The 24,558-nt window shown below is 44.2% G+C and overlaps 1 protein-coding gene across 1 annotated transcript in view; it reads left to right on the top strand.

Moving 5' to 3' along the window:
* Positions 1-24,558, top strand: part of CELSR1 (cadherin EGF LAG seven-pass G-type receptor 1) — a gene marked incomplete at both ends in the record, with an annotated part of 164,932 nt that overhangs the window by 106,324 nt on the left and 34,050 nt on the right. The window contains 9 exons of the mRNA XM_080623828.1: positions 12,640-12,797; positions 13,936-14,099; positions 15,513-15,638; positions 19,524-19,690; positions 20,135-20,320; positions 20,619-20,732; positions 21,054-21,228; positions 21,954-22,095; positions 24,089-24,209. Coding sequence (XP_080479954.1) covers positions 12,640-12,797; positions 13,936-14,099; positions 15,513-15,638; positions 19,524-19,690; positions 20,135-20,320; positions 20,619-20,732; positions 21,054-21,228; positions 21,954-22,095; positions 24,089-24,209 — 1,353 coding nt within the window. The remainder of the gene's footprint in view (positions 1-12,639; positions 12,798-13,935; positions 14,100-15,512; positions 15,639-19,523; positions 19,691-20,134; positions 20,321-20,618; positions 20,733-21,053; positions 21,229-21,953; positions 22,096-24,088; positions 24,210-24,558) is intronic.

Below are 24,558 nucleotides of genomic sequence, written 5' to 3'. Positions count from 1 at the left end.
TACGTGTGGTGGAGCCCTGCTGTCCTGGAGATGGCTGAACACCTGCCTGCCTATGGGAAGTGGGGAATGAATTCATGGTTTTGCTTTACTTATTAAACTGTCTTAATCTCAACCCAGGAGTTTTCTCACATTCACCCTTCCAGTTCTCATCCCTATCCCACTTTGAGGGAAGTGAGTGAGTGGCTGTGTGGGGCTTAGCTGCTTGCTGGGGTTAAAAAGTGACACTAAGCAAGAAACAAGCATCAGTCTTGTTGGGTAGCTGCAGAGGTGGTGGGGATGGGGAGTGTGTAGTAGTCTCCAGGGTCCACCAGCAGATGTAGAGGAGGCTGTTGCACACTGCAGCAAGGATGGCACAGACTCACTTACATGCATGATGTGTCTTGCTGGAGCGTGCCTTGCTTGTACAGAGCACCTGCTTCAGCTGACCGCATGGCAAGCGTAAGCTCTTGGGCTCTGTCTTATACAACCCCTGCATTTACTCATACTCTTACATGCATTATGCCTGCTACTCATTAGTGGAATTATCTTTAGGATTATCTTTACAGCAAATCTCTAGCATTCATCACTGTCTTCGTTTATCTAGAGCCTCTGTTTTGATTCTGGGATCCTGTGTCGCACAGCTGTCTAGCAATGGCCAGGGGCAGAGCAGTGCTGAAGGACTTGAGGATGCATATGCAAAACTGCCCTTTCAAAAACTCAGGTCCACTCCTGTTGTCCCACCTGAGAGCCACTGGAACCGGATTTCACCTAGCCACCAGTCCCTGGGGAATGACACAGCTGTACCCCCAAAGTCAAGATCTGTAGGGCTGCATGCTGGTGTGCTCATGGGCACCTGGAAGCCTGGTGGGCATTCACGTTCCCCTGCGATGGGCAGGCAGGACCTGCCCTTTAATCCAAACCCCTTCCTAAGCACAAGTGGCATGGGCACTCACAGGCAGTGGGAGCGGTGCTGGTCTATTTTGGAGAGGTTCATGTAGCACTTTATTTTGAATAGGGTGGGATGAAATACAGCAGCCTCTGATTGTGTGCTGCAGAGACCATAAGAGCCATGCTGGCTATGGCAGACATGCCCCTGCACCAGGTGCCTGTGGAGCTAGCAGATAGGTTATCTTGTTTCCTTCTGAAAACACAGACCCTCTTTGATGATGGCAAATTCATCTGTTATGGAAATATATTCTTTATTCGGGACCAATAATTGATTTCACCACTTTCCCTTGGGGGAGAGGGGAGAAAGGCAGATATCAACGGTTTAGTGAAACTCAGACCTTGACAACTGTGCCAAAAGACACAGATGACACTGATTACTGCTTTCTCTCCTATAAAGGGAGCTAATTCTTGTTTTAAGTGCTGGGTTTGCGGTGCCACCCCATGACCAACAGGCAAACATGAGCATCACACAGCAGCTCAACATGGGCTTCCGTGGCCACCCTACTGCCGCACTGCCCCTTGGGCAAGGGCTACACTTCCAGCACAGAGCCTTGTTTGCTCAGCTGTGGGTCTCCTTGCCAAGCCTACCAGCGAGGCTGCCAGTGCCGTGGGTGAGTTATGAGGCAGGCATATGCCTGCGGCTGAATGGGGATTGCCAGCTCCTTGGAGAAGAGCCACATAGCTGTACCAGCTAGGCATAACTTCTAGTCATTGGGCCCGAGGTGAAAGACTTTGCCCTGAAAGTACCCAGGACACCATGCAGTATCGTTTACTTCTTAATCTCAATGGTCACGAACAGTGGTGGGCAATTAAACCCATGTGCTTGGGAGCACCTCGCACACCAGGGCATGGTTGCCCCTGCCGAGTGGTGTGCTTTGTAACTGGGTTGGAAAAGACAGACCCCATAAGAAGTCACATCACTGGAGATGCAGTAATAAAGGCTGGGTATGACTTATGCAAATGTCTATCACTGGTGACATCTGAGCAGATGTAATTGTGATCTGAGGGAGAATTTCTGAAGTTAATCCTCCCGGTGGCTTCCAGACTGATTTGTTAAGGGATTGAGGGAGATTTTCTAAGTAAACAATGCAGTTATTGAAGATTATGATAATGCCACTGTTGATCAAATGTGGGCCCCACCACAGTTTGGGTTTTGCTGGCTCAGATTGGCTTGCTGTGATTACAGTATCCGTGATCAACACCGGCCTGCTCTAGTATGGCTTGGCATCGCTGGTAAAGAAAAATGCAGAACAATAATTGTACTGTTAAGCAAATATTTGGGGGGCAGGATACTGTAAATACTGAACATGTCATTCAGTTAGGAACAACCTACTTCTCTAAGCATATTTTTCCAGGAAGTATAGTTTTGTGAGTCTGCATTTCCAAACCTAAGTGCGTCGTATTGCTAAAAAATGCCAATACAGCTTTTAAAAGCCCTCTCAAGTGTGCAAAGAAGAACACGTGTTAAAATTTAGTGCTTCCTCTTAAAAAAACTAGCATATTCTTACTTAAGGTTTAATCATATTTCTAATTTTATCATTTCCTTATCACTCGTCTCATTGTGAAAATATAGCAGGCTTGCAGAGATCAGTAGTGGTGGTGCAGCAAGGAGGAGGCAGTGGACAGTGCTAACTCCCAGCAGAGCACTGGTGTTATACTTCACCAGATCATCAATTTGTGCTGGATGCCTTTCCTTCTATGGCATTTTCATGAGATCAAAAAGTTCCGTCATAGCTTAAGCGTAGGAAAGCTTGCAGGACACCAAAAACACAGGGAGTGTAACTGCATTCAATTCATTCCTCTAGTTTTGAGAAGGACTTACCTGTGGTTACCTGTGTAACTGCAGGGCCTCTTCTTCACAGAGCAAGTTGCTGGGGTTTCCTCAGTTAGATGAGGCACTTTTTCACTTTTCAAATGAAAATGTCACTTTTTGTGCTAATACAACCAGTATTTGTAGCAAACATCTAGAGGGATGTGCATGTTTCATTTACTTTTCAACTCAAGACATCAAAGAGTTTTTACTTATATGAAGGATTGCCAGTATTGTTAGCCAGATGCTGGCTATGATAGTTCTTTCACAACTTTCTTACAAGAACAAGAGTTAGTCTATCAGCAGGGTATAGTGCTTTCTGGTGGGCAGGCTTGTGAAGCATGCAGTAGGCAGTGCTGGAGGCACATGTACAGTATGAGGGTATGAGGAATTTGTAGCTGTGCATTTGTATTAATCTGTACTATGTATTTTTGGAGCAAGTGGGCATGGCCATTTAAAAAACCTGTCAATTAAAATTACAAGCAGCTAAAGGAAGGGAAAGAAATTAGGCTTTCCATTGCTGAATGCATGCCAACCCTGTACATTCAAAGTTCAAACTGTTGTGGTAGTCAAACACATCAAACATGTTCCTCGTGTCTGGATGTAAAACATGTCATTTCCTACATGGTCAGAACTCAGTTTTTAAAATGCCACCAGAAAAGGTAGTCTCTGTTAAAATAGTGTAGTTTATGAGTCATTTCCTGGCATTCTGGCTGAAGATTCAGAAACTCCTGTCCTTGCTGAGGCCAAACTCATTTTTTCATAGAGATCCAGAGAATCATCGAGGAAATTCCGAGTCTAGGTAAGACCACACACTTGGTACATAAAAAATGAAGCTTGACGGGTTCTGATTAGAAATCCTAGAATCACAGAATGGTTTGGGTTGGAAGGGACTTTATAGATCATCTGATTCAAACCCTCCTGCCATGGACAATCTTCCCACAGTTCTGATGTTCTCTCTGTCCTTTGAAATCATTAAATCAAACCAGTATTTCCCTTTCTAAAGGAAAAATTCAGCTTGGGTGCAAGCATTGCTATTGAAGCAGGACTCACTGGGTGATGTTCTGTGGCTGTATAAGGCAAAAGGCTGATTAGATGATGAGTCACTTCCATCCATAAAATATGGCATGATCCTGTGAAAACCCATCCCGAGCTCCAGCCTGCAGTATTACAGGTGGGAAGCCACGACCCAGGAGGACAAGCAAAGTTATGCTGCACATTTGCCCTGCTTTTAGGCTCTTCTACAGCACCTACCACTCCCTGAGCCGCACTTTGGTCTGGCCTGTGGCAACCATTTACATTCCTGACATCTCCTGAGAAGCACTGAAGGGCTGCCTGGCTAATATTTACTTTCTCTTGGTCCTCTCAAATGTGGTTGCAGAGCCTTTGCAGGTGTTCGGGGTGGGGGGAAGCTGATCTGCCCTTGCAGAACACGTGAGCCTGGACTTTAAAAGCCCCTCCCTGTAATTGCACTGATACTTATTCATCCAGCATTAGGAGTCATTGTTTTTGTTGCTTTTGGGGGGTTTCTTTCTGGTAGAGGGTAAGTGCGAAGTGATTGATAGCTGGGAAAGGAAATCAGGATTTGGCGGCAGAGCGACATTCCATTGTCTTGACACGAAATAACAAATAACTCGCCTCTAAATCTGTGTCTTGGGAAATGAAAGTGTACAGCAGTGAAAGTCATTTGGCGGTCATTGAGATGCGAAGTGTGACCTGCTCCTCAGCTCTCCATGATAGCTTTGAGAAGTCTCTCTGGTGGCTGGGGAGGAAGTGGGCGAGCTCATACCCAGTGCCTGGGTCTTTCTCTCCTGCAACCTGCTTTTAGAAGTGGTGTTCTCACAGTTTGCAAACACCATCTGAAAACGTTGCTTGTTGTGGCAGTGATTTTATAACCAAATGCAAAGAGTAACTTTTCAGAAACCATCCACTGGTTGGTTGCTCTCTAAGTGGCAGTTGGGACCATGTCATGCAAAGCCAGCCTGAGCCCCTGCTCTTCTGGAAGGCTCATCCTCAGAAATGCTGTTCAGCATTTACTCCTCTCACTCCTCCCAAGTCTTAGAAGGCTTGATTTGTGTGCCCAGTTACAGCGCTGCCCACCCCACACATGAGCTGGGTTCACTCAAGCCATCTAATACCATCACACCACAAAACTCTACAGAGGTTTACTCTCCAGAATGGTGATTTTCAGCTCCTCCTGAAGGCCAAGGAGATGCAGGGGACCTCCATGAGAACTGGCTGAGTCTGAATGGCCCTTGGCTCACCACAAGGCCTGAGGACTGTGCTTGAAGGCTGTGCTGTGCAGCCCAGCCTGGTGCAAAGCCAGCAGAGTCATTGAAATGGCACCTCAGGAATTTGGTGCGAGTTCTTTGAAGTGCACTGTTATCTCCATTTAATCACTCGGTAAATCTACAGTAGCTGCCTGATTTGCAGTAACTTTTCAGGTATTTTGCATCTGTCTCTGTGGTGAGGGGAAGCAGCAGTTTGCAGTTACCTGGCCACGGAGAGGTCTGTGTGTACCAGGAGACCCTTGCAAAGATCCAGTGTGGGATTCTTGGATTTTATAGACATAGCTGTGTCCCCATCAGCCACACTGAGCAGCAGTTTGCTTGGCAAGGTGTCACCAGGGATGAGTTCAAGGAGAAGGAGTTAGTTGCTGTAAGTGTCACATTGTGCTATTTCTAGGTATTCCTTGGAGTCTGACGGCAATGACATTTGCATCCTGGATTACAAGCTTATGAAATTTATATAAAGCCAAAAATATTTGAGAGTGGCTCTTTGGCAGGTAGATACAGACAAGTGGCAAAGGGAGAAGGGTTTGTTGAACTAGGAGAGGACAGCATGCTCTTCCAGCATCCCTCGTGTGCTTTCCTTTCCCAGTCTCTAAAGATGCTGGAAGAACATCCTTGTTGGTGAAAGGCAGGGAGGCAGCAAAACAGAGAGAAAAAGGGTTCAGAGAGTAGGGGGAAGATGCAACAGCCACAGGAGCTTATCAAAGGGGAGCAGTGGCCTGCGCAGCGTGGAAGAAGAGGGCTGCAGCAACAGAGCACCGTGAGTGGTGTCTCCCATGCAGAAAGTTGGATGTTGTCTTGGGGAGTGGGCATGGTCTCTTGACAGCCAAAACAGGTCCTACTTGCTGAGTCACTGATTCAGCATCAAAGAGCTGAGAAGCACCTGGGAATACAAATTTGAGGATAAAATTTCCTTTTGCAGGCAGGGAAAACTCGTTCTTCCCATCAGCACTACACAGCCTTTGACAGAATTAGTCAAATCCAAGAATACACCCTTCGCAGGAGCTGGATGATATTTGTGAAGGTACTGGCCATACTCTGTGGAGGGAAGGAGCAAGTATGGACGCTGTGTATGTGTAACAGCCTTACCTTGTCCCCATGGTGGGACAGGAGGGCTGCTCCGCTCTCTGCCCTGCCACTGAAAGAGCAGCAGCAATTCAGGCCATGCTGTTCACGCGTGCCAGGTCTCATAGCTGTGCCTTAAGCCTCCTGCTTTGAATATCAAAGTTTAGCCTCTGGATGTGCCCATGAAGGAGATAACAGATCAGCTAGTAAAACTTGCTTGACTCTGTAGCCCAGCCTTGCTCCTGACAATCCGTGTTTCAGGGAGTTCGTCTAGGAAAAGGAACTGGTCTGGTGGCTTTTCAGGATTTGCATTTTTGACTCACCGATGGGAAGCCTTTTCGTTTTCCTTTTCACTGTCACAGGCTCTCATGTTTCTCTACACACTCGAGCCAAGTTTGTGTAAAGAAATGCCATTAAAATATTTGGGGAATAAAGGGGATACATACATCAAAGGAGTAAGGGGTTTATGTGAAATGATTTGTCCTGCCTTTCCCTGGTAACTAATCAGGATGTGTAAAGGATTCACACCGCTTCATTTTAAAGGTGCTCTGGAAAAGCTGTAGGAGGACACTTTAAAAAGCACAGATTAACGTTAACAGTTTCTCTAATCTGGCCTAATTTGGAGTTTCCCGATGGATCGGAATGGTCTGCAAGCCATGGCGCTAAGCTTCTCTGGCATTTCCTCGTCTGTCCCTGGGATTACAAGTGTGCCGCTTTCCCCGTTTTGGGTTTTCTTCCTGTTTATTTATTTATTCCCTTGCGGGGGGCTGGGCTCCAGCAGCTTGCCCAGGGAGACTGCCGCCGCCTCGAGCCCTTAATGAGCTTTTTGACCGCTGAAGCAGCACAGCCATCGCCTGGGAACGAGAGGGGGGTTCTCCCTTCCCCACGGCAGATAGCAGAGCAGAGGCCGGCGGGTTAACGAAGGAGCCGGGCGCCTGGCAGGCTGCCTAATGAGCACCAGGGATCCCATAAGGGGGGACCCGGCCGGAGCCCCAGCAGCAGCTTCCAGTGGGACTTGATGCCAGTTGCTCCATTTCTTCCCATTATTACTGTAGGTGGAAGCATTAGAAATCAAAGAGCCCCAAAGGGCATGAACATGAGGCATTTTCCACCCATAACTTTGGGTGGTGGTGGGGTCTGAACCAGCACACTAACAATGCAGAGGAGAGGGTTTTTTGTATTAAAAATAACTAGGAAACAGATTGTTTTTAACCTTTAACCACTCCAAACAGTCAATAAATCATTAGCTACTGATTAACAAAAACAGAAGGGTAACTTATTGTCCGGTAAGCAGACTCTTGGAAGCACTGAAAGGCTGGCACTAACTTCAGGATGGCTTTTCTTTTTACACTTTTGCACTTATTAAAAAGACAAGTCAAGCTCTGCATATTAAAGCTATGCCACACAAAGCATTTTGCTAAAAGACCAACTTCCTAAAAATAGATATATTTTTTAATGAGTACAGTGAGCCGAGCAAATGCAGTATTTACGTTATACAACATTATATCTGTCCCCCAATCAAACAGGTCTCCTCATGCTGAGAATAATGAGGTGGGTTATGTCTCATCTGCAAGGGTTCCCAGTTTGTTTCTCAAAGTCTTGGCCATACTTACAGTCTGCTGCTGAATCGTCTCCTCAAGCCCCTTCAAAAGGCTCAATGGCGTGGCTAAAGCAGCGGAAATCCTCATAGCCAAGGTTTGGGATGGAGGGCACAGCTTTCAGTTTGAGTTCAGGGAATATCTGTGATGTTGGAACACTCCCATGGCCAGCCAAAACCTCTCTCCCTCTTTCCATCTGTGGGAAAAGTCAAGTGACAATTGTTTATCTAAGAATGGAAGTTGGAAAAAGGTGTTTCTGGTAGAGGAGATGTTTGTGGCATCTTTGGAAAAGCACTGTTATCTTGCAGATTAACTAATGAAAGGGTGTGATCTAGGAATCTGAGTGCCACTGCTGCTTCTGATTGACTAAAAAAGCATTTGCACTTTGTAGTATTTCTATTACATGTACAGTATCTAGTCTGGTTTAATTCAGAATAAGGCTACAAAGACTGGACTATTTGCTTAAACCTTTCCAACAATTCTGCATCATGACTTTTCAAAACAATGGTGTTTTTAATGTGAAAATATAACGGTTAAGTATTTAAGACAAGGCTTCTATTGTCCATTAATCTGTTTGCTTTTTCCATTCACTCTGCATCGTTAGACCATCTGTGTCTTTAATAAGTAACTGTGTGGGCTCCCACAGTTTAAATATTGACTTAAAAATAATAGAGGATCCCAATGAAACTGAGATACAGAGGAATATGCATGTCTGATGTTTTAAGTGGAATGGGAGTAGATTTGTGCAGTAGATTTGCAAACTACAAACAGATGTGTTTTGATGACCTTTTCTCCTCTATCTGGTCTCCATTTATAAAACACAAGTTCACAGATTAAGCTTCTCAGGGTTTTACATGCACCTGGGAGAATCTACATGTGTTTCTGCTGAAGCTGTGGGGAGAAGTCCAAACAGTTCATTGCTCTATACTTGGGTTTCACAGAAATCAGATTTGACATCACTAGTAAAATACCTTCGTGGTGCTGTTCTCTCACTGCAACCTGAGAAATCAGTGCAGGTGGCCAAAGGGAGTTGCGTGCACCTTTGCAGCTTGAGAAGGTCACTCCTCCAGGTCACCACTGAGGACAGTAGATGAGTCTCGCTGTTGATTCCGCTGTGGTCAGAAAGGGAAGCTGTCATTCATGCAATCTGCCCATGACTCTGAACAGGGTTGAATGTCATGGGTTAGACACGAGGTTTGAGATTGTCCGTCCATAGATCAGAACCACTAATTTCCTTCAGGAAATCACAGTGAGGCAAAGTTGTTTCATGACATTATGTACAATGTTAGGTACTAATTGAGGAACATAAATGTGATTCATCTTACCTTACAGATAGATAGAAAGAAAGGTAGGTGGCTTCTGCTGTCACGTGTGAATCCTGAGTCAGGACTGCTTCTTCTCCAAGTGACTCTGTATGTGATTATAACAACAAAACACAAGGGTCAGTACAGCAAACACAACACACTTTATATGGAGTTCACAGGACGTTTGAAGATCACTGTGTAATGGTGATAATAGACTGCAACACTCAGGACTGTTTTCTTTTTTTCTCTTTCTTGAGTCCAGGATAAATCCAGTTTTCCAAGTTTTTGTTTAAGCGAGACCAGGTTCTGTCTCTTGCACTGCTTGGTACCCATTCTTGCTGCTTACTTTTACAGCATGCGGTCTTTGAAGTTTGAATCCCAACCTCTTTCTGGGCAAGCACTAAGCAAAAAGGAGCCTTTAGTGTTAGGCAGCACAAGGTAAATTTTCAGCCCCATGAGCAGGAACTCAGTTACATGACTTGTATTACCATTAATGGGGGTCATGCTGGTAAATTCCTGTACACCACATTGCACATTTACTCATGGGTGCAGAATTGGCACAGCTAATGAAACTTGCCTTTTGGGTAGCATGGGGTTTCAGGAGAAGAGTCTGACAGGCAGAAAGGACTCCTAAGTACCCAGATGAAAGTCTGGCTTTTAACTCCTTGAACATATTTCCATAAAATAATAGTGTGAATTAATGCTGGTTAGTGTTAGCTGTTCCTCCTGTTAGGGATCAGTCTCGCTCCAGTAGGATTGCATCAAGGCAAAGATCATGCTTGAAATGTGAATGTGTGTATTACCATTTAGTGTTGGCAATTCACTTTCGTGTGTATTTCACAAACAGATTAAGCTCTTTTTTATAATTTCCACCCTTGCTGTTTTCCCAAAGATGATCCCTCCTATGGCTGAGCATCACCTGGCGCTTTCCAGCTTACTTTACTCATGAGCATCTTATACCCATTTGTTCTGTATTGTGTCCATTGCAGTAATAGCATCTTCTCTTTTCCAAAACCCTTCCCCAGCCTTTACTTTGCTAGGCGAAACAAGCCAAGTTCATTTTGTCTGTTTGATAAGGTAAGCTTTCCATTGCTCTGGCTGCATATGCTCTAGATAAAAGTTATTTTTAATAAATGAACTCAAAATGGTCAACAATATTCTAACCTGTTCAGTGTCATAAAATTTCTGTCATACCCATCTTCGTAACAAACCACTGTTGTTTTGCCTTTTTTTGCCTTTTAATCACACCGTGGGTCATAATTGTTTTGTAGTCAAGTAATAGCTATTTTTTTCTTATTTTTCATCATTTATAGCTGATGGTCTCTGAACTACAATAAGAATTCTTGTCATTAGACCCCAAGTTTCATGCTGTGTGATTAATTCTCTTTGTAGCACTCAACTGTTCAAATGCACAATGCTCTAAATATCCTTTGATTCACCAGCAAACTATATTTAGTATTGATCAAAATATTAAATGAATAAAATCAGTTTTATGATGCAACTCTGAAGGAGCTCTTAACTTGGGCTCCCTCTGTTCCAGTCTTTTTAATTATTTCACATTATTTCAGTTGATAAAGTATTCCTTATACTAGGTGCTGAGATGATGGGTAGTGTAGTACTTGCCATATAGAAGAGAAAAAAGAGTCCATGTCCTATTAAATCAGCCAGAAAAAATCTCTCTTTCTTCTCCCATCAACATATTCTTACATTTTGGGAAAAGCCTTTTGTGTCAAATAAGCCTTTTGACATGGTCAGAAAATCATGGCGTGTTTGAACTAAGTATGAACTGCCAGTAGGTCTCTTTTCATTCACTGGAATGTTCTATTTCTTCTTCATCAGCTTATTGTTCTGTGCGGTCATCAGAGCAAAAAAGGTGCCGGTGATCTGCACTGCAATGAACGGTCAACATCTAGAGAAACACTTTGCGGTCTCTGTGTTAAATAAAAATACAGAAAAACTCAGTGCGCCACTGCAGCTAGTTGACTGTGAAGGAGCAGCTGCAAACTGCTGACTCTCATCAGGCTGCAATCTTGATTAACATTGGGCAGATCCCCCCTGCTGCGAGAATAAATACCCTGCCTTTGTCAAGGCGCCCATGTAAGAAACAATAGATTATGTCAGTGAAGCACAAAACCACAAATGTTAATCGGATCGTTCCTCCAAATGAATAGAAGTAGCACCCAGAATGTAAACATTTTAATTTTGGAAGGGAAGGGCTGCCAGTGGCTTCTTTAATTTTCTATGTAATTTTTCATTCACTTTGAAAAGCTGCTCACTAAGAAACGTTGCCATCATCGCACACAATAATGTTTTCAGCACTGCAAATATGTAGGCTTCCTGTCGTTCCAGGCTAGGCAGTGGCAAAGGCCTGGAAGTATCGGAAAAAATAAAATCTGACTTAATATCACTCAGGAGAGGTCAAAACCTTATACTGTGCCACTGCCAAAGTATGTGATCACATTAGTTCTTGGTAGAGGAAATGGAAAATACTTTCCAACTGGAACTGACACCAGGAAGCAGCTTTGAAAAATGTTTTTATATGTTGGGATAATTACCTTTAGAAATAAATCTGTATTTCATTTCGATGCATGATCAAAATGGCTTTATGTATTTTAATAAATTTATGTGTGTACAACCAAAACAGAAACAATGGGCACTTATCCCTGTACTGCTTCTGCGTTTGCTCTACAAATAAGGGATTTCAGTACGCAGTTGAGCAATATATGTTTTAAAGTGTACATACAGCAAACTACAGTGTGATGTCCAGCCGTCCGCTGTTTTCATACAGTTATAACTACTGCTGATCAACACATCATAGAAATTCCTGTTGGCTTTCAGCTATGCCACATGTCTGGTCAGATCCTGGTGACTCCACTCGTGGGGTTTCCCTTTGCCCGTAGAGGAATGACAGCAGTTAGGGTTGTTCAGCATATTGCTTCTCCTGAACCCCTAGTCTGCAGAGATCCTGCACCAGTGGTAGATTAGGGTTCTGTAGCTCTGTGAACACTAAACATGGAAGACAATTTTCTTACAGAATTGGCTAGTTCTTCACTAAGGCTGCTATGCTGGCCTTTATACACACTCTCCATCTTGTAGTTGAAATAAGAGGTCTTTATCTAAGCCCCCTCCCAGTTATCAGACAACCTTTTACTACAGCTTTATAAGAACCCACACTTAGTTTCTGGTGGCCCTGACAGAGTATCCCCATCGGAGAAAATTTGACTTAAACCTTTAGCTCACTTGTGATATTACATCATTTTATGGCTTTCTGTTAAAAATCAAGTGACTTCATTCACTTAAGGTGAAGAGTTACAAAATGAGCAGAATTTGTTAGAGTTTGCTATGCAGCAGTAAGAAAACGCCTCTTTGAAGTGGTTTGGGCCCAAGTAGTTCAGTGGTGGAAAAGACCAAAGCCATTTCTGGCCATGCTGTATATCCCACTGTAAACTCTCTCTGAAGTAATCCGTTGGGTTTTTTTCTTGCCTAAATGTCATAGGTCAAGTTAACTTCTGCTGTTTTGTTTACATATCCTATTTTAGTCCCCTTTGGGGGTAGGACAAAGTATGTTGTTGAGCTGGCTGAACCAGCATCTAAACCCCATGTGTACGTAGCACTGTATGACATGTGACAATTATTTCTTGAAGCCCAACATTGGGCGATTAGGAATTCCCCATGGGCCCTCTGGAGAGAAGGTGGCGGTGGTGACTGTGGATGACTGTGACACAGCAGTGGCTGTGCGCTTCGGGAGCCTCATTGGAAATTACACCTGCGCTGCTCAGGGGACTCAGACCGGCTCCAAGAAGTAAGGATTCCCTCTACTGCCTGTTCCACTCATTCTTCTTCCAGGGGAGAGTCAACAGTATGTGATTAACCACTAAGTAAATAGAGTTGGAAAAGCAGTTATGATTTAACAAGAAAAAGTAACAAGGTTTAGTTTGGCAATGGAATTTGTTGGAGGCTACTGCAATTGGCAATAAACTGGGTGGAATGCAGAGAGTTTTGTGTAGATACACACATGCACCCGAATTACTAGTAAAATGTACAAAACCCCAAAAAAACCTGGAGTTCAGTGTGGCCAGCCCACAAAAAGCATCTACTCAGCATGAAAATGTAGAGAGAAGGGCAAATAAAATGTTAGACTTCATTAATGAAAGTGATCGCTGAAGAGCTTATTACATCTGTCATTTAAGTATATAAGTTAAAAGTCCTGTCTCTAAAGGAGATAGAAATAAATGAGACACAGAAAAGGCCATTGAAAATCATTAGGTATGAGAAAAGATTTTCTGTGAGGAAAGACCAAAAAAGATTAGTAATTTTGAGTTTAAAGAGGAGATGGACAGCAAGCAACGTGGTTGGAATACAAAGTAATGAGTGATAGCAGCAATGGGATAGAGGTACACATGCTGCTCTAAAATCCCAAGAGGAGGGCGAACCATAAAAATTAGGGCTAATTCAAACTGGCCAGGTGATACACTTTTCACACAGTGTGGAGTCATTCAGCGGAACCTGCATCCACTGAATGTTGCTAAGACTGAGATCTTCAGAGGATTTTAAAAGGGTCATCACTGTATGATAATTAAGTCATTGTATCAAAATCTACAGCATCTCAACCCTTGTGCTGAGGAGCGTGACTGGAGTCAGAAGGAAGTGTCCTGCGGCTGCTCATTTTTCCATAATTTTCATTTTCTCCTTCATACTGGTCACTGTTACGGAGAGGTCATAGGGTTCTGTATGTGATGACAGCTCCCAGGTTAAAAGTTAGTGATGTCTCTGGGAGGTTGTTCGATTGCAAGCTCTGAAAGTGCTGATGTAGCAGAGGGAAGTTCATGGCAGCACAGGCAGACTAAACAGCTCAGATGTGCTTATGGAAGCAGTAAGATAAAGAACAAAACAAAACAAACTCTGTACAAGAAATTATGAACATTTCTTTGTTTTTTCAGATCTTTGGACCTCACTGGCCCTCTCCTCCTTGGCGGTGTCCCAAACTTGCCAGAAGATTTCCCGGTACACAACAGACAGTTTGTCGGCTGCATGAGGAACCTCTCTATCGACAGCAAGCCAATTGACATGGCTAGTTTCATCGCCAATAATGGCACTCTGCCAGGTATGAGTGACTGCTGCCCCAAAAGTCAACACAAGGAAGCTCTCTGTGGTAGCTGTGGGTCTAACAGGGCTTAGGATGTCAAAGGGGCAGCACTGGACAAAGCCCAGAAAGGGGCCAAAGGGGTGTGAGATGGCAGCGTCCCTCTGTTAGCAACATTGAGTGCAAAGTGTTTGCCCCAGGCCATGTGGAAGGAGCTCAGGGTGCTGCTGGGCATTGTGCTGCCACCACGTCACCTCCATTCAGACCTGGTTTGTTTGAGCAAGGTGCAGTCAGTGCCTGTGCCAGGGACACACACAATAGCCTGTGGTACAGCACACACTTACAGGATTAAGCAGCAAAAGAGGACCAGTCTTGTTTAGACTTTCTGCATTGTTAAGAGTTTCACCCAGGAATTTACTCCTAAATGAACTTCTCATTTTTGTTTGGTTTTTTTTTAATTAGCTTTTAAATGTCACTTTGCTCTGAAAGCCAGTAGGATTAGTTCATGAAAAATATGTTTTTAAAGACTATTTCATAACTTATGTTTGTTCTGTACATCAAATTCTGCAATTCACCAAATCTGAAACCTGCTTTATGAAGCAGCCTGCTGGAAGTTTTGATTTGGTTTCCAGTCCTTGAATCCCTGATTAGTGGGATCCCAGGATTAGTTCTGGTGTACAACATGTTCTCATCATCATAAAACCGGTTCTTAAATGCAAGAATGGCAAGTTCCTTCCACTCTGCTGAAGGTCTGTGTAAGAGCTAAATTGCAGTTCTTAGGTATATTGCATTGATTGTGGATTAGGAAAGGAGTTGTAGCATACACTTCAAATAGCTATTTTGTCTTAGAGACCTTTTTTAACAGTTATGTCTCTAATATTAGTTAAACACAAATTTTATCTTAGGGAAATGCACATCAGAAGGCCATAAAATGTTTTCTTTAGGATGGATATTTTTGTTCCTCATTTGGAAACGTGTTTAAAATAATGATGTATAGTAGCGTAATTCAACTGCCCATTGACTTTCCCTGGTTAGTGTCTCAGTTAGATGACGGTAAGTTGTGAACTGTGGTGCTGAGTCACAGCGCCAGTTGATCTGCCTGTCTCCAGCAATGGATGCCAGGGGAAGAGTATAAAACCAGGACAAGCATGCAGTGATATTTCCCGCAAATTTTCTCTTAGTTCCCAGAGATTCACAGCTCAGTGACTGTATTTAATAGCCTCTGATAGATTTGTCGTCATGAATTTGACGCTTGCTCAGCTCATGTAAACTTTTGCCATTCACATTTTGTTTCACTGGCTTCGAGGATATTAAACAAACCCAAACCAAACCTATAATGGTCATGTCTTTTTTTTACATAAAAACTCAGATAGAATCATTCAAAGCCTTTTTCTTGTTAAAACCGTGTAAAATAGCTGTTTTACTGAATTTCAGGCTGTGCAGCACAGAGGAACTATTGTGAAACCAACTGGTGCCAGAACGGAGGCACATGCATCAACAAGTGGAACACGTACATCTGCGAGTGTCCCGTGCGCTACGGAGGGAAAAACTGCGAGCAAGGTGGGATGCAAAGACCTCTTCATGTGTAGTCAATGTGTGAATATCTCATTACCCATCATTAACATCTCATAGCACATATGTCGAACTGTGATGCTTAAAGGATAGGAAACTAGGAAACAGAAAATTGCCATTAAGACTAGAAGTCACCCTTTATCTATTTGAAATTATTTTAGAGATCACCTATATATAAATATGATGGCTGTCATGAGTAACAGCAGCTTTCACTGATTTACTTACATAAGCAAAGTAGTTACCCAGAACTTGGCAGTATTTAGTAATTTGTTCATAGTAAAAATGCCTGATCCTAAGCCCCTTTAAATCAGTGGAAAGAATCCCACTGACTTTATTGGGCTTTGACTCAAACCAGGGATGAGTGTGCAGTTTTAATCACCACTTTCTTGGCAAGAAGGCACTCTGCTGAGTACGAGCACTTTCAGTTTTATGGGGTTTTTCTTTGACTAAACACGATATGTGTATATGTGTAAAACCTCATTATTAAAGGATGAGGAAGGAGCAGCAGGTGTGTTTTATAGGGCATGAAGAACCTGCAGTTTGTTTCTTCCCAAGGAAGCAAGGAATTGTCTGCGTGAGGGGTCCCATGGGATCAGTGAGCAGCAGGCTGCCCGCTGTAAGGTGGCATCTCCACATCTAGCAGAGGGTTGCTCATTCGGAGCTTCCAGGAAAGAAAACCTGCTTAAACAGGTGGCTTTCCTAGAAACAGAAGCCAAATTCTGGCCTCTGATGGAGATGTGGTAGGTCTTCATTTTCGTGATAGCCCAGAATAGTTTGCTGCGTGATCAAGGATTTTGTTCTTCTGATGTATCTACCCCAAACCAGACGTTCTTGATTAGTCTTAGCAGGGTGTGGATTGTAGTATAGCAGGTCTCCAAGGTGAGGTGCACACACCGCAGTGATTTACAAACCCCTTTAGCATGGTATGCCTCAGCCTGGGCCAGATCTAGGTGATGGCAACTGCTCTTCTCTTTCCTGAGAAGCAGCAGCTTAGGAGGAGAGAACACAAGTTTCTGACTTGGAGATGAAGTTCTGCAGGGTGAGTGACAGGGGAAAGGAATCACAGAATGGAATGGTTTGGGTTGGAAGGGACCTTAAACATCATCTAGTTCCAACCCCCATACTACAGACAGGGAGTTCCTGTCTGCATTATTGAGGATGGGGTGTTTTACCTTCACCACCCTCCTAGGGCCTGCTAACTCACTTTCTGGCAGCTCCTGTCTCCCTCTATATAAAGGAAATAAAATTAGGGAAAAATTAGTTTTGCTTTTGTAGTTTTATTCTTTCAAAAAATGAATTACTGCAGTGCTATGAAGAAGATCTAGCAGCTATGCCCAGCGTGCTCTTGGGTGGCTAATGTTACTGCACTAGCCTTGGGCTCAACACCACAGGTTTACACTAAAGCATAAGCTGTTACATGTCGTACACCCAAAGTGCAGGTGACACCCCAGTGTTGGCAGTGTGTTTCCCCAGGCCCTCTGTCTTTCTGATGGCCTTTTAAATATAAGAGTTTCTTAAAGGTGTATGTAAATACACAGGCAGCACTTCCAAGTGACAAACCCTAAGAAAACAGTTGGTTTGCATCACTGACTGCATCGCCGATGGCAGGGAGATGCTGTGCTTGGAAGCACGTGTGCGCACCTCTGTGGTGACAGGGGTGGTCAGGTCCCATTTGGGTACATTGGATGCAGCCACCAGCCCCTCCAAGCAGACCCCTGGTCCCAGGCATGGGAAAGGGTCAGGCAGAGGAGCAAGGTCAGAGGGGGCTGACGGATGGGGATGTCTGTTTTACTTGCAGGAAGGTGCACTCTGGCCCCAGGGAAGGGAGAGGAGTTAGGAGGAGGTGTGGGAAGGGAACGGTATTTGCAAGCACAGAAAGTCACCACCGGTGAGAAAAGGAAGAAGGTGGCTAATTGCCATGCCAGTCCAGTTCTTCCAGGAGCTGAGCTGAAGCACTTGCGAACAGCATTCCCAGCCTCCAGCAGGTGGGAAGCCCACAAGGTTTGCATCCTGGCTGTGCTCCCCACAGGCAGGAGGACTTAAAAATCTCAGCAGTGGTCTAGAAAACCAATAGCAAAGAGGTTAGAAGTTGAGGTCATTTTGAAGGTTAGCAAGGTAGTGGAGGAAGGAAATGGCTGACTTTTGCATGTGTATACCCAGAGGAGGAAATGATCCCGCTCAACACTGATGTCCTGGTTACCTTTAAACTGATGTGCAGCGCAGGCTGATGAATCATGCCATGGACCAGACAGACAGAGCTCGAGCATTGGATTCAGGTTTTAAGCAAGCTAGGAATAGCTGTGTCTGCTGGCAAAGCATTTTAAATTGCTGTCTGAGTTTCAAGAGCAGGCTGAGCTTCAGTTGTTCCACCATCTGCCCATGCTAGCATTCATGGAAGACTGAGTATGACTGCAAGGGGGAAACCACAGCCTGGAGGAGGAGAGAGAAGGGTTGTCCTTCTGGGGTGCCTGCGCTTACCCCAGTGTGGTGTGGTTTGGTTAACAACACCTTAAAGAAGGACCGGTCAATTTATATCTCTGGCTTGGCCAGTGGTAGTCCACTGGTCACTAACACCTTGTTTCTCACAAACAGCCCTGCACTCCCCACACTACAACCTTTCCCTTTACACCTACCAGCAAGGCAGATATGTCAGAATTTGAGGTTTGGGCTTTTTTCCACCCAAAGATGCAACTTCATATCAACCTGACTCCATCTTCTGCTATGATGTCTCTACCATTTTCTAAGGACTTGCCACCTTAGAGTAACACATGTGCATTTGTATATACAAGTATATGTATATGGTCTCTTCTACTACAAGAAAATCCAGAAGAGTCAGCAGATATGGTAATGTGGAGCAGAAGGCAAAGGAGACTGTTAAGGCCTGTCATCTCACTGAGCATCCACATGAGCTCAGCACATGTTGAGATACAAGGCTGGCTGCTAATCTGTGGCGGTTGAACCCAGTTGCTAAAGCCTGCTCCCACTTGCAAAAACCTTCTATGAACCTCACCAACATGCCTGTGATTGAGGACATCAGGCAAGGGCTGATGGCAGATGGTAGATCCTGCTACAAGGTGCCACACATGGTGGAGGTGCTATATGAGGTGCTGCAAATAGCACAGACCTCCCACTGCTTAATTTGTGCTCCTGATCAGTGGCATCAACTAATCCGTGGTACTGCAGCTCCTGTTACCTGAGGTAGCTACTTTAAAAGCCCAAAGGGTGGGTGTTCCCTTGTTTTCCATCGGCAAAGTGCTTTCCACTGAAGGTTGACATCAGTGTCTACCTGTAGGAGTTGTGTTCTTGCAAGGTTAGAGAAGAGGGCAGGCAACTCTTCAGCTGCCACCTTGAGATATTTAAGGAAGATAACCTAGGCAATTCCACACAAACTTTCTCCCTATGAACAGGCTGCATAGCTGAGACAACTAAATAATCTGACCTTAGAGTATTTATAGTTAATTAATACTTTCTGTTGCCTCCCAGCCTTTTCCTCTGTGTTTAATCTGTTAATTAGGAGCAGGTAATCAAGGATATGTCGAAAACATCTGCAACAACTGTTGCCCTCATACTTCCTCTCTGTCCACCCACTCAGCAGCAGAACTATCGGTAGAGATCCCGAGCTTACCTTTCTAGGAACATCCCTCACCTGTCAGGCCACAGCAATGTGGGGGTTCTGCCTGTTGAGTGCAGGCACCAAAACAAGGTGCCTGCCCCACAACAAGGGTAGGTTGTGAATTCACAGTATCATATCACATAGCTCAGTGGACAAGGGACTAGCTACCTTGAGCCATCACCACCACATAGCGTCATTTCTCCTTTAAACCTTTGTCTTGATGGATATAAACTGTTTCTCTCTTGCTTCTTTATTTACAGCAATGCCATCTCCTCAGCGTTTCAGTGGCGAAAGCATTATCATTTGGAGTGACCTTGACATTACCATCTCGGTGCCGTGGTACATTGGGCTGATGTTCAGAACCCGGAAAGTCAATGGCATGTTAATGCAAGCCAATGCTGGGGCTGCATCCAAGATCAACATTCAGGTAATAATGTGGCTGCCTTTTATTAGAAAAGAATTAAGAAATTCTCCCCCATCAGTGGGTATGGCCACATGAACTACCGAGCTTCATCCACCCAGCTAAATGCACATCAGTAAATACAAATGATTTCTTCAGCCTTTTACAGAGATCATAAGATTAGTGTAAAATTCAGATGCATTGGTTTAAGATTATTTTTTTAAACAGAGGTAGTAGCGTGCATTAATACAGATGCAAACAAATGTGTCTCTTGATTATTTTGGGGGTTCTTTGTCACTAGGGTAAGTTAGAGTCTGAATGTCCAACAAGTGTTCCCTTCTCTACTGTTCAGGCTTTTTTCTCTTTTGGGTTATCTTAGGAAATGTTATTATCTTGCCCTCTGCCCTCTTCAGCATCAAATACAAATATGTAGCAAAAAATAGGCATGTTTGGTGTTTTTTTATTCAACAGATATTGAACAACTACGTGCAGTTTGAAGTGTACAGTGGCCTGAGCCAGGTTGCTAGTTTGAAGATGAGCCAGTCACGAGTCAGTGATGGGGAATGGCATCATTTATTAATAGAGCTGAAGAGTGCTAAAGATGGTAAAGACATCAAGTACCTTGCTGTCATGTCCTTGGATTACGGGATGTATCAGGTAAGGCAGCATCATAACTGTGCCCCTAAGCACTACAGAAATGTGTTCAGGAGCAAGCAGGATAAAGGATTGTGGGCAGTGATTTGTCTAATAAAATTATATTAACTTACTAAGCCTAATAATATCTTCTGAACAAGTCTGTAAAAGGCCACATTCAGATGTCTAGCTCCTCACTGCTTTGATATTTCTTTTTGAATATACTGTCAGCTACTGCTTGACTCCATCACTAGAAAGTAGGTTGTCTGTGTCATAGAGGATGATAGGGCTTCTTCTTACTGATTATCCTTTTCCTCAACAGAGCACTGTGCAGATTGGAAATCAACTACCTGGACTTAAGATGAAAAGTATCATTGTGGGAGGTGTCTCTGGAGACCAAGTCTCTGTTCAGCAGGGATTCTATGGCTGTATGCAGGTATGAAATGAAAAGTGTAGCAACAAACTTTGAACATTTATGAAAATAGCCATGTGAAAATGGGGGGTTTTGTTTTTCATCCATCCATGAACATTTCTGTTTCCTCCATCAAAATATCTAAGAATCAAAATATTAAAGTCCGCCCACTGTCACAGGTACGGATCTTACACAGGTGAACATCATCTGAGAAAGAAATCTAGGTCTGCCTCATCAGGTGATGTTTCTTTAAAATGTACCCTCATGGATTAATGAAGTAGTGAAACACATGGTACTGTATTCTGAGTGAAGAGTAACTTTAGAGCAATTGTCTTTTGTCACCAGGGTGTAAGAATGGGAGAGACATCTACAAATATAGCTACACTCAACATGAAACAGGCTATCAAGATCAACGTGAAGGAGGGCTGTGAAGTGGATAACCCCTGTGATTCCAATCCATGTCCCCAGCACAGCTACTGCAGTGATGACTGGGACAGCTACTCCTGCGTTTGTGACCCAGGTAACCCAGTGACTGTCCCAGGCACTCAGCCGGGAGCTGGATCACATCTCCATGCACTCATCGGAAGAAGAGCAGTAGCAGCAGCAGCATGCTTGCAGAGTGCTCATCTTCTGATTCTTCTTCTTCCAATCAGTATTATCTTTCTCAGTCTCACAGTAGCACCCTTGAAACCGCAGTCATGGACTAAGGATCATTTATTCTAGGCGACATACCAACCAAACAGAAAGATGGTCTCTGGTCCAAAGGGCTCTTTCTATGTACCTCCCCTTTTCTTTCTATCTGTTTCCTTTTTCTTTTTTTCTTTCCCAGCCTTTTCTGCTGTTGAATCTCAGCCTCACACCCTGCATCCTAATCAAGATACTTTGAATGTTTTCTCTGTTTTGGTGCATGTAGCCAGCACATGCTGTCAGCACCCAGCACAGTCACCTCCCATACACGCAGGGAGAGAATACAAAACTATTTGTAACACATGCCCTGAATATAAAACTGAGAACCAAAGGCACAAGGGTGCCTCAAGCATGTTAACAGACTGTGGAAAGGAACAGCCTACTATCTTTTTTGCTGAGAGGGAAAAGAGTACCTTCCTTCTGACAGTATCTCAGGGGGAATCTGCTGATTATTGAAGATGTGTTATTAGTGTATAAGTTTAAAATAGATGGTCTTTTGGAGACATGCAGATCATAAATTTCAATGGTTGCTGTAATTTTATGACCTTGTCTCCCCAGGGTACTTTGGAAGAGACTGTGTTGATGTATGTAACTTGAACCCATGTGAGCATGTCTCCACGTGCGTGCACAAACCCAGCTCGTCCCATGGCTACACCTGTGAATGTGGACAAAGCTACTATGGACAGTATTGCGAGAGCAAGTAAGAATTGTTTTTGTTCTTGGTTTCTTCATCCTTCCAGGTATGTCTTCTCCTAAGGCAGCAGCAGTCCTCCTGTTTCCTTTTCTGCTTCAGTTAGCTTTCCTGTTACAATACGAATATTCATAGTGGATGGTATTTGCAGGCTTTCCACCCTTTAGCACTCCTGAGCTCTCTCCCCAGAGACCATGCAACCTTCCATATATTCAGGGCCTGAATTTCTTCAGCAGCAGCTCAAGGGCTCAAGCAGTTGTATTGCGTTGCACAGCATCTGACTTGCACCTTGTGGTGGACTTGGCCTGAATTTGCTCTGTGTCTCTCCTTTGGCTCCCCCAACACACACACAGAGTGATGCACCGAATTAGATGGCCTGTGGCGAGACAAAACAGCTTTGCAGTTTGGGTCCAGTCTCTGGGCTGGCAAAAAGCCATCTCTTCTGGACAGTCTGGGAGGACTATGTCCTATTGCTGTGTGGGAGAAACGTGCAGATTCCCTCGTCACCAGCTTCCTGGTCTCAGATAAGCATTCAGCAACCAGCCTTATCCCAGAGGCGGCACTTTGATTCACTGTAATATGGGCCATTCATGATGTGCAAATGAAGTGCATTTGTCTGTCCATTTAGGAATAGCTCATGTGATTTTTCCTTCCCTTTGAAACCCGCAAGCTTCTTCCTCTGCCTTTTGTTGTGTGGGCTGGTAAATGTTGGCTGTGCTGTTGCCCAATTCATCTTTCATTCCTCTGGATTAGCAACGTAGAGACATTGTCCCTTGTCATTATCTGCTAACATCATGTCAAGTGCAGCATTGTGGTTTTTCATATTATAAAGCGAAGTACAAACCTAGCTATCACTATAAGCAAAATTCAGCTGTGGTCTTTGAAACAGATGGCAAACAGCTTTTCTTTCCTAAAACGAGCAGTGGGGAGGGAGTTCCTTACATTCACCAGTGCATTACACTGATCACAGACTCAACATCAGCAGTATGACTTTCAGGCTATTGCTTGACAAGACTTCCAGCTAGCAGAGACCCTGGTTGCTGCCCCAGCCCCTTCCCAGAGCATTCCTTGCCAGCATTGGTGTTGGGGCATCTGTAGGACAAACCTTATCAGAAGCTCACCCAGAAGAAACAGAACCAGCAAAAACGAGGGTTATCCTTCACAGAAGTGGCTTTTGGGTTGCTGCACAATGAAGCTGTGCTTCTCCACTTATAGTCTGAATCACAATCTTTGATTCATAATGTGCATCAAAGCTGCCACCCATCTCTCTTCTATGTCTCCAACGACATGTCCTCCCCAATGGCAGTCCAGGGCTTTTCAGACCCTGTGATGAGCTGGCTGAGAAAGCCAGGTTGGCAGAAAGTAGTGACTTGTCTTCATAGGGTAAGCTTGCAGCCAGCTTTGGACCTGAGCTGGTTTTCCCGCAGGCTGGATAAGCACTGCAGCTCATGGCAGGACTGGGACAGGAGCTCATGGGGATGAGGGGTGGGATATAAAATGTTAGGGAGCTGCATCCTGAGGCTGTTTGTAGCAGTAGGTAAAGCAGGGCATGGGCTCAGCACCGCATGCAGCTGCCCAAGCTGTTAAAGTGCCAGCACACACCAACACAGGCTTGTCCAGCATCCAGCCTGCCCCAGCCAGTGCTTTCCCCAGTGGAGGACTGGGGCTGGTGGTACCAGGACCATTTCCACTAGTCAGTGTGGGCCCCATCGACCTCTCCCGGACGAAAGAGCACTTTATTTGCTCGTACAGATGTATACTCCTCATAAAGAGGAGCTGGTCTTGAAAACATTCAGAGATGCATTCCCTCTAGGGATTTGTAGCACTGATACTGTTTATTTTCTTTTATTACAGTGTATATATATTTATATATGTATTGATTGTTGGCTGCTGCGGTGAGACACATTGCACTCTATAAGCTGATTTGGCTCAAAGCTCTTTTTTCCCATCTTTTAAGACGAAGTTTAAAAGAACTTGCTTTCAATTTGACTCTTTTTTATAGGATTGACCTGCCTTGTCCCAGAGGCTGGTGGGGAAATCCCATCTGTGGCCCATGTAATTGTGAGACCAGTAAAGGGTTTGATTCTGATTGCAATAAGACCAATGGAGAATGCCGCTGCAAGGTAAGCAAAAGAAACCAGTCTTAAGTCAAAATTTCTTTAGTTTAAAAATACCACAATAGCTACAACAAGAGAGTATCTGAGACAAAGTACACACAGTTGTGCTTTGTATCATACATATATGTGCGCAGTGTAGTTAATCTTTACCTAAAACATTTTGCTGGCACCACCCTTCACAAAATCATACTGTGCAGCTCTTATCTTATTTGCGTTTGGAAAGCAAAACTGTGAGGATGAAAGCCTGGCTCTGATCTCTCTGAAGTGCAGCCTGGTTTATCGAGGGAGATCAGACCGGAGCGCAGAGGAGTGCTGGTGGTGCTTTGTGTATCACAAGTGAGTAACAGCCATGAAA

Source organism: Psittacula echo (genome assembly GCF_963264785.1).
Source record: "Psittacula echo genome assembly, chromosome: 1".
Classification (NCBI taxonomy): Eukaryota; Metazoa; Chordata; class Aves; order Psittaciformes; family Psittacidae; genus Psittacula; species Psittacula echo.
Note: the sequence above shows the minus strand (reverse complement) of the source record. Positions and strands in the feature narration are given on the sequence as shown.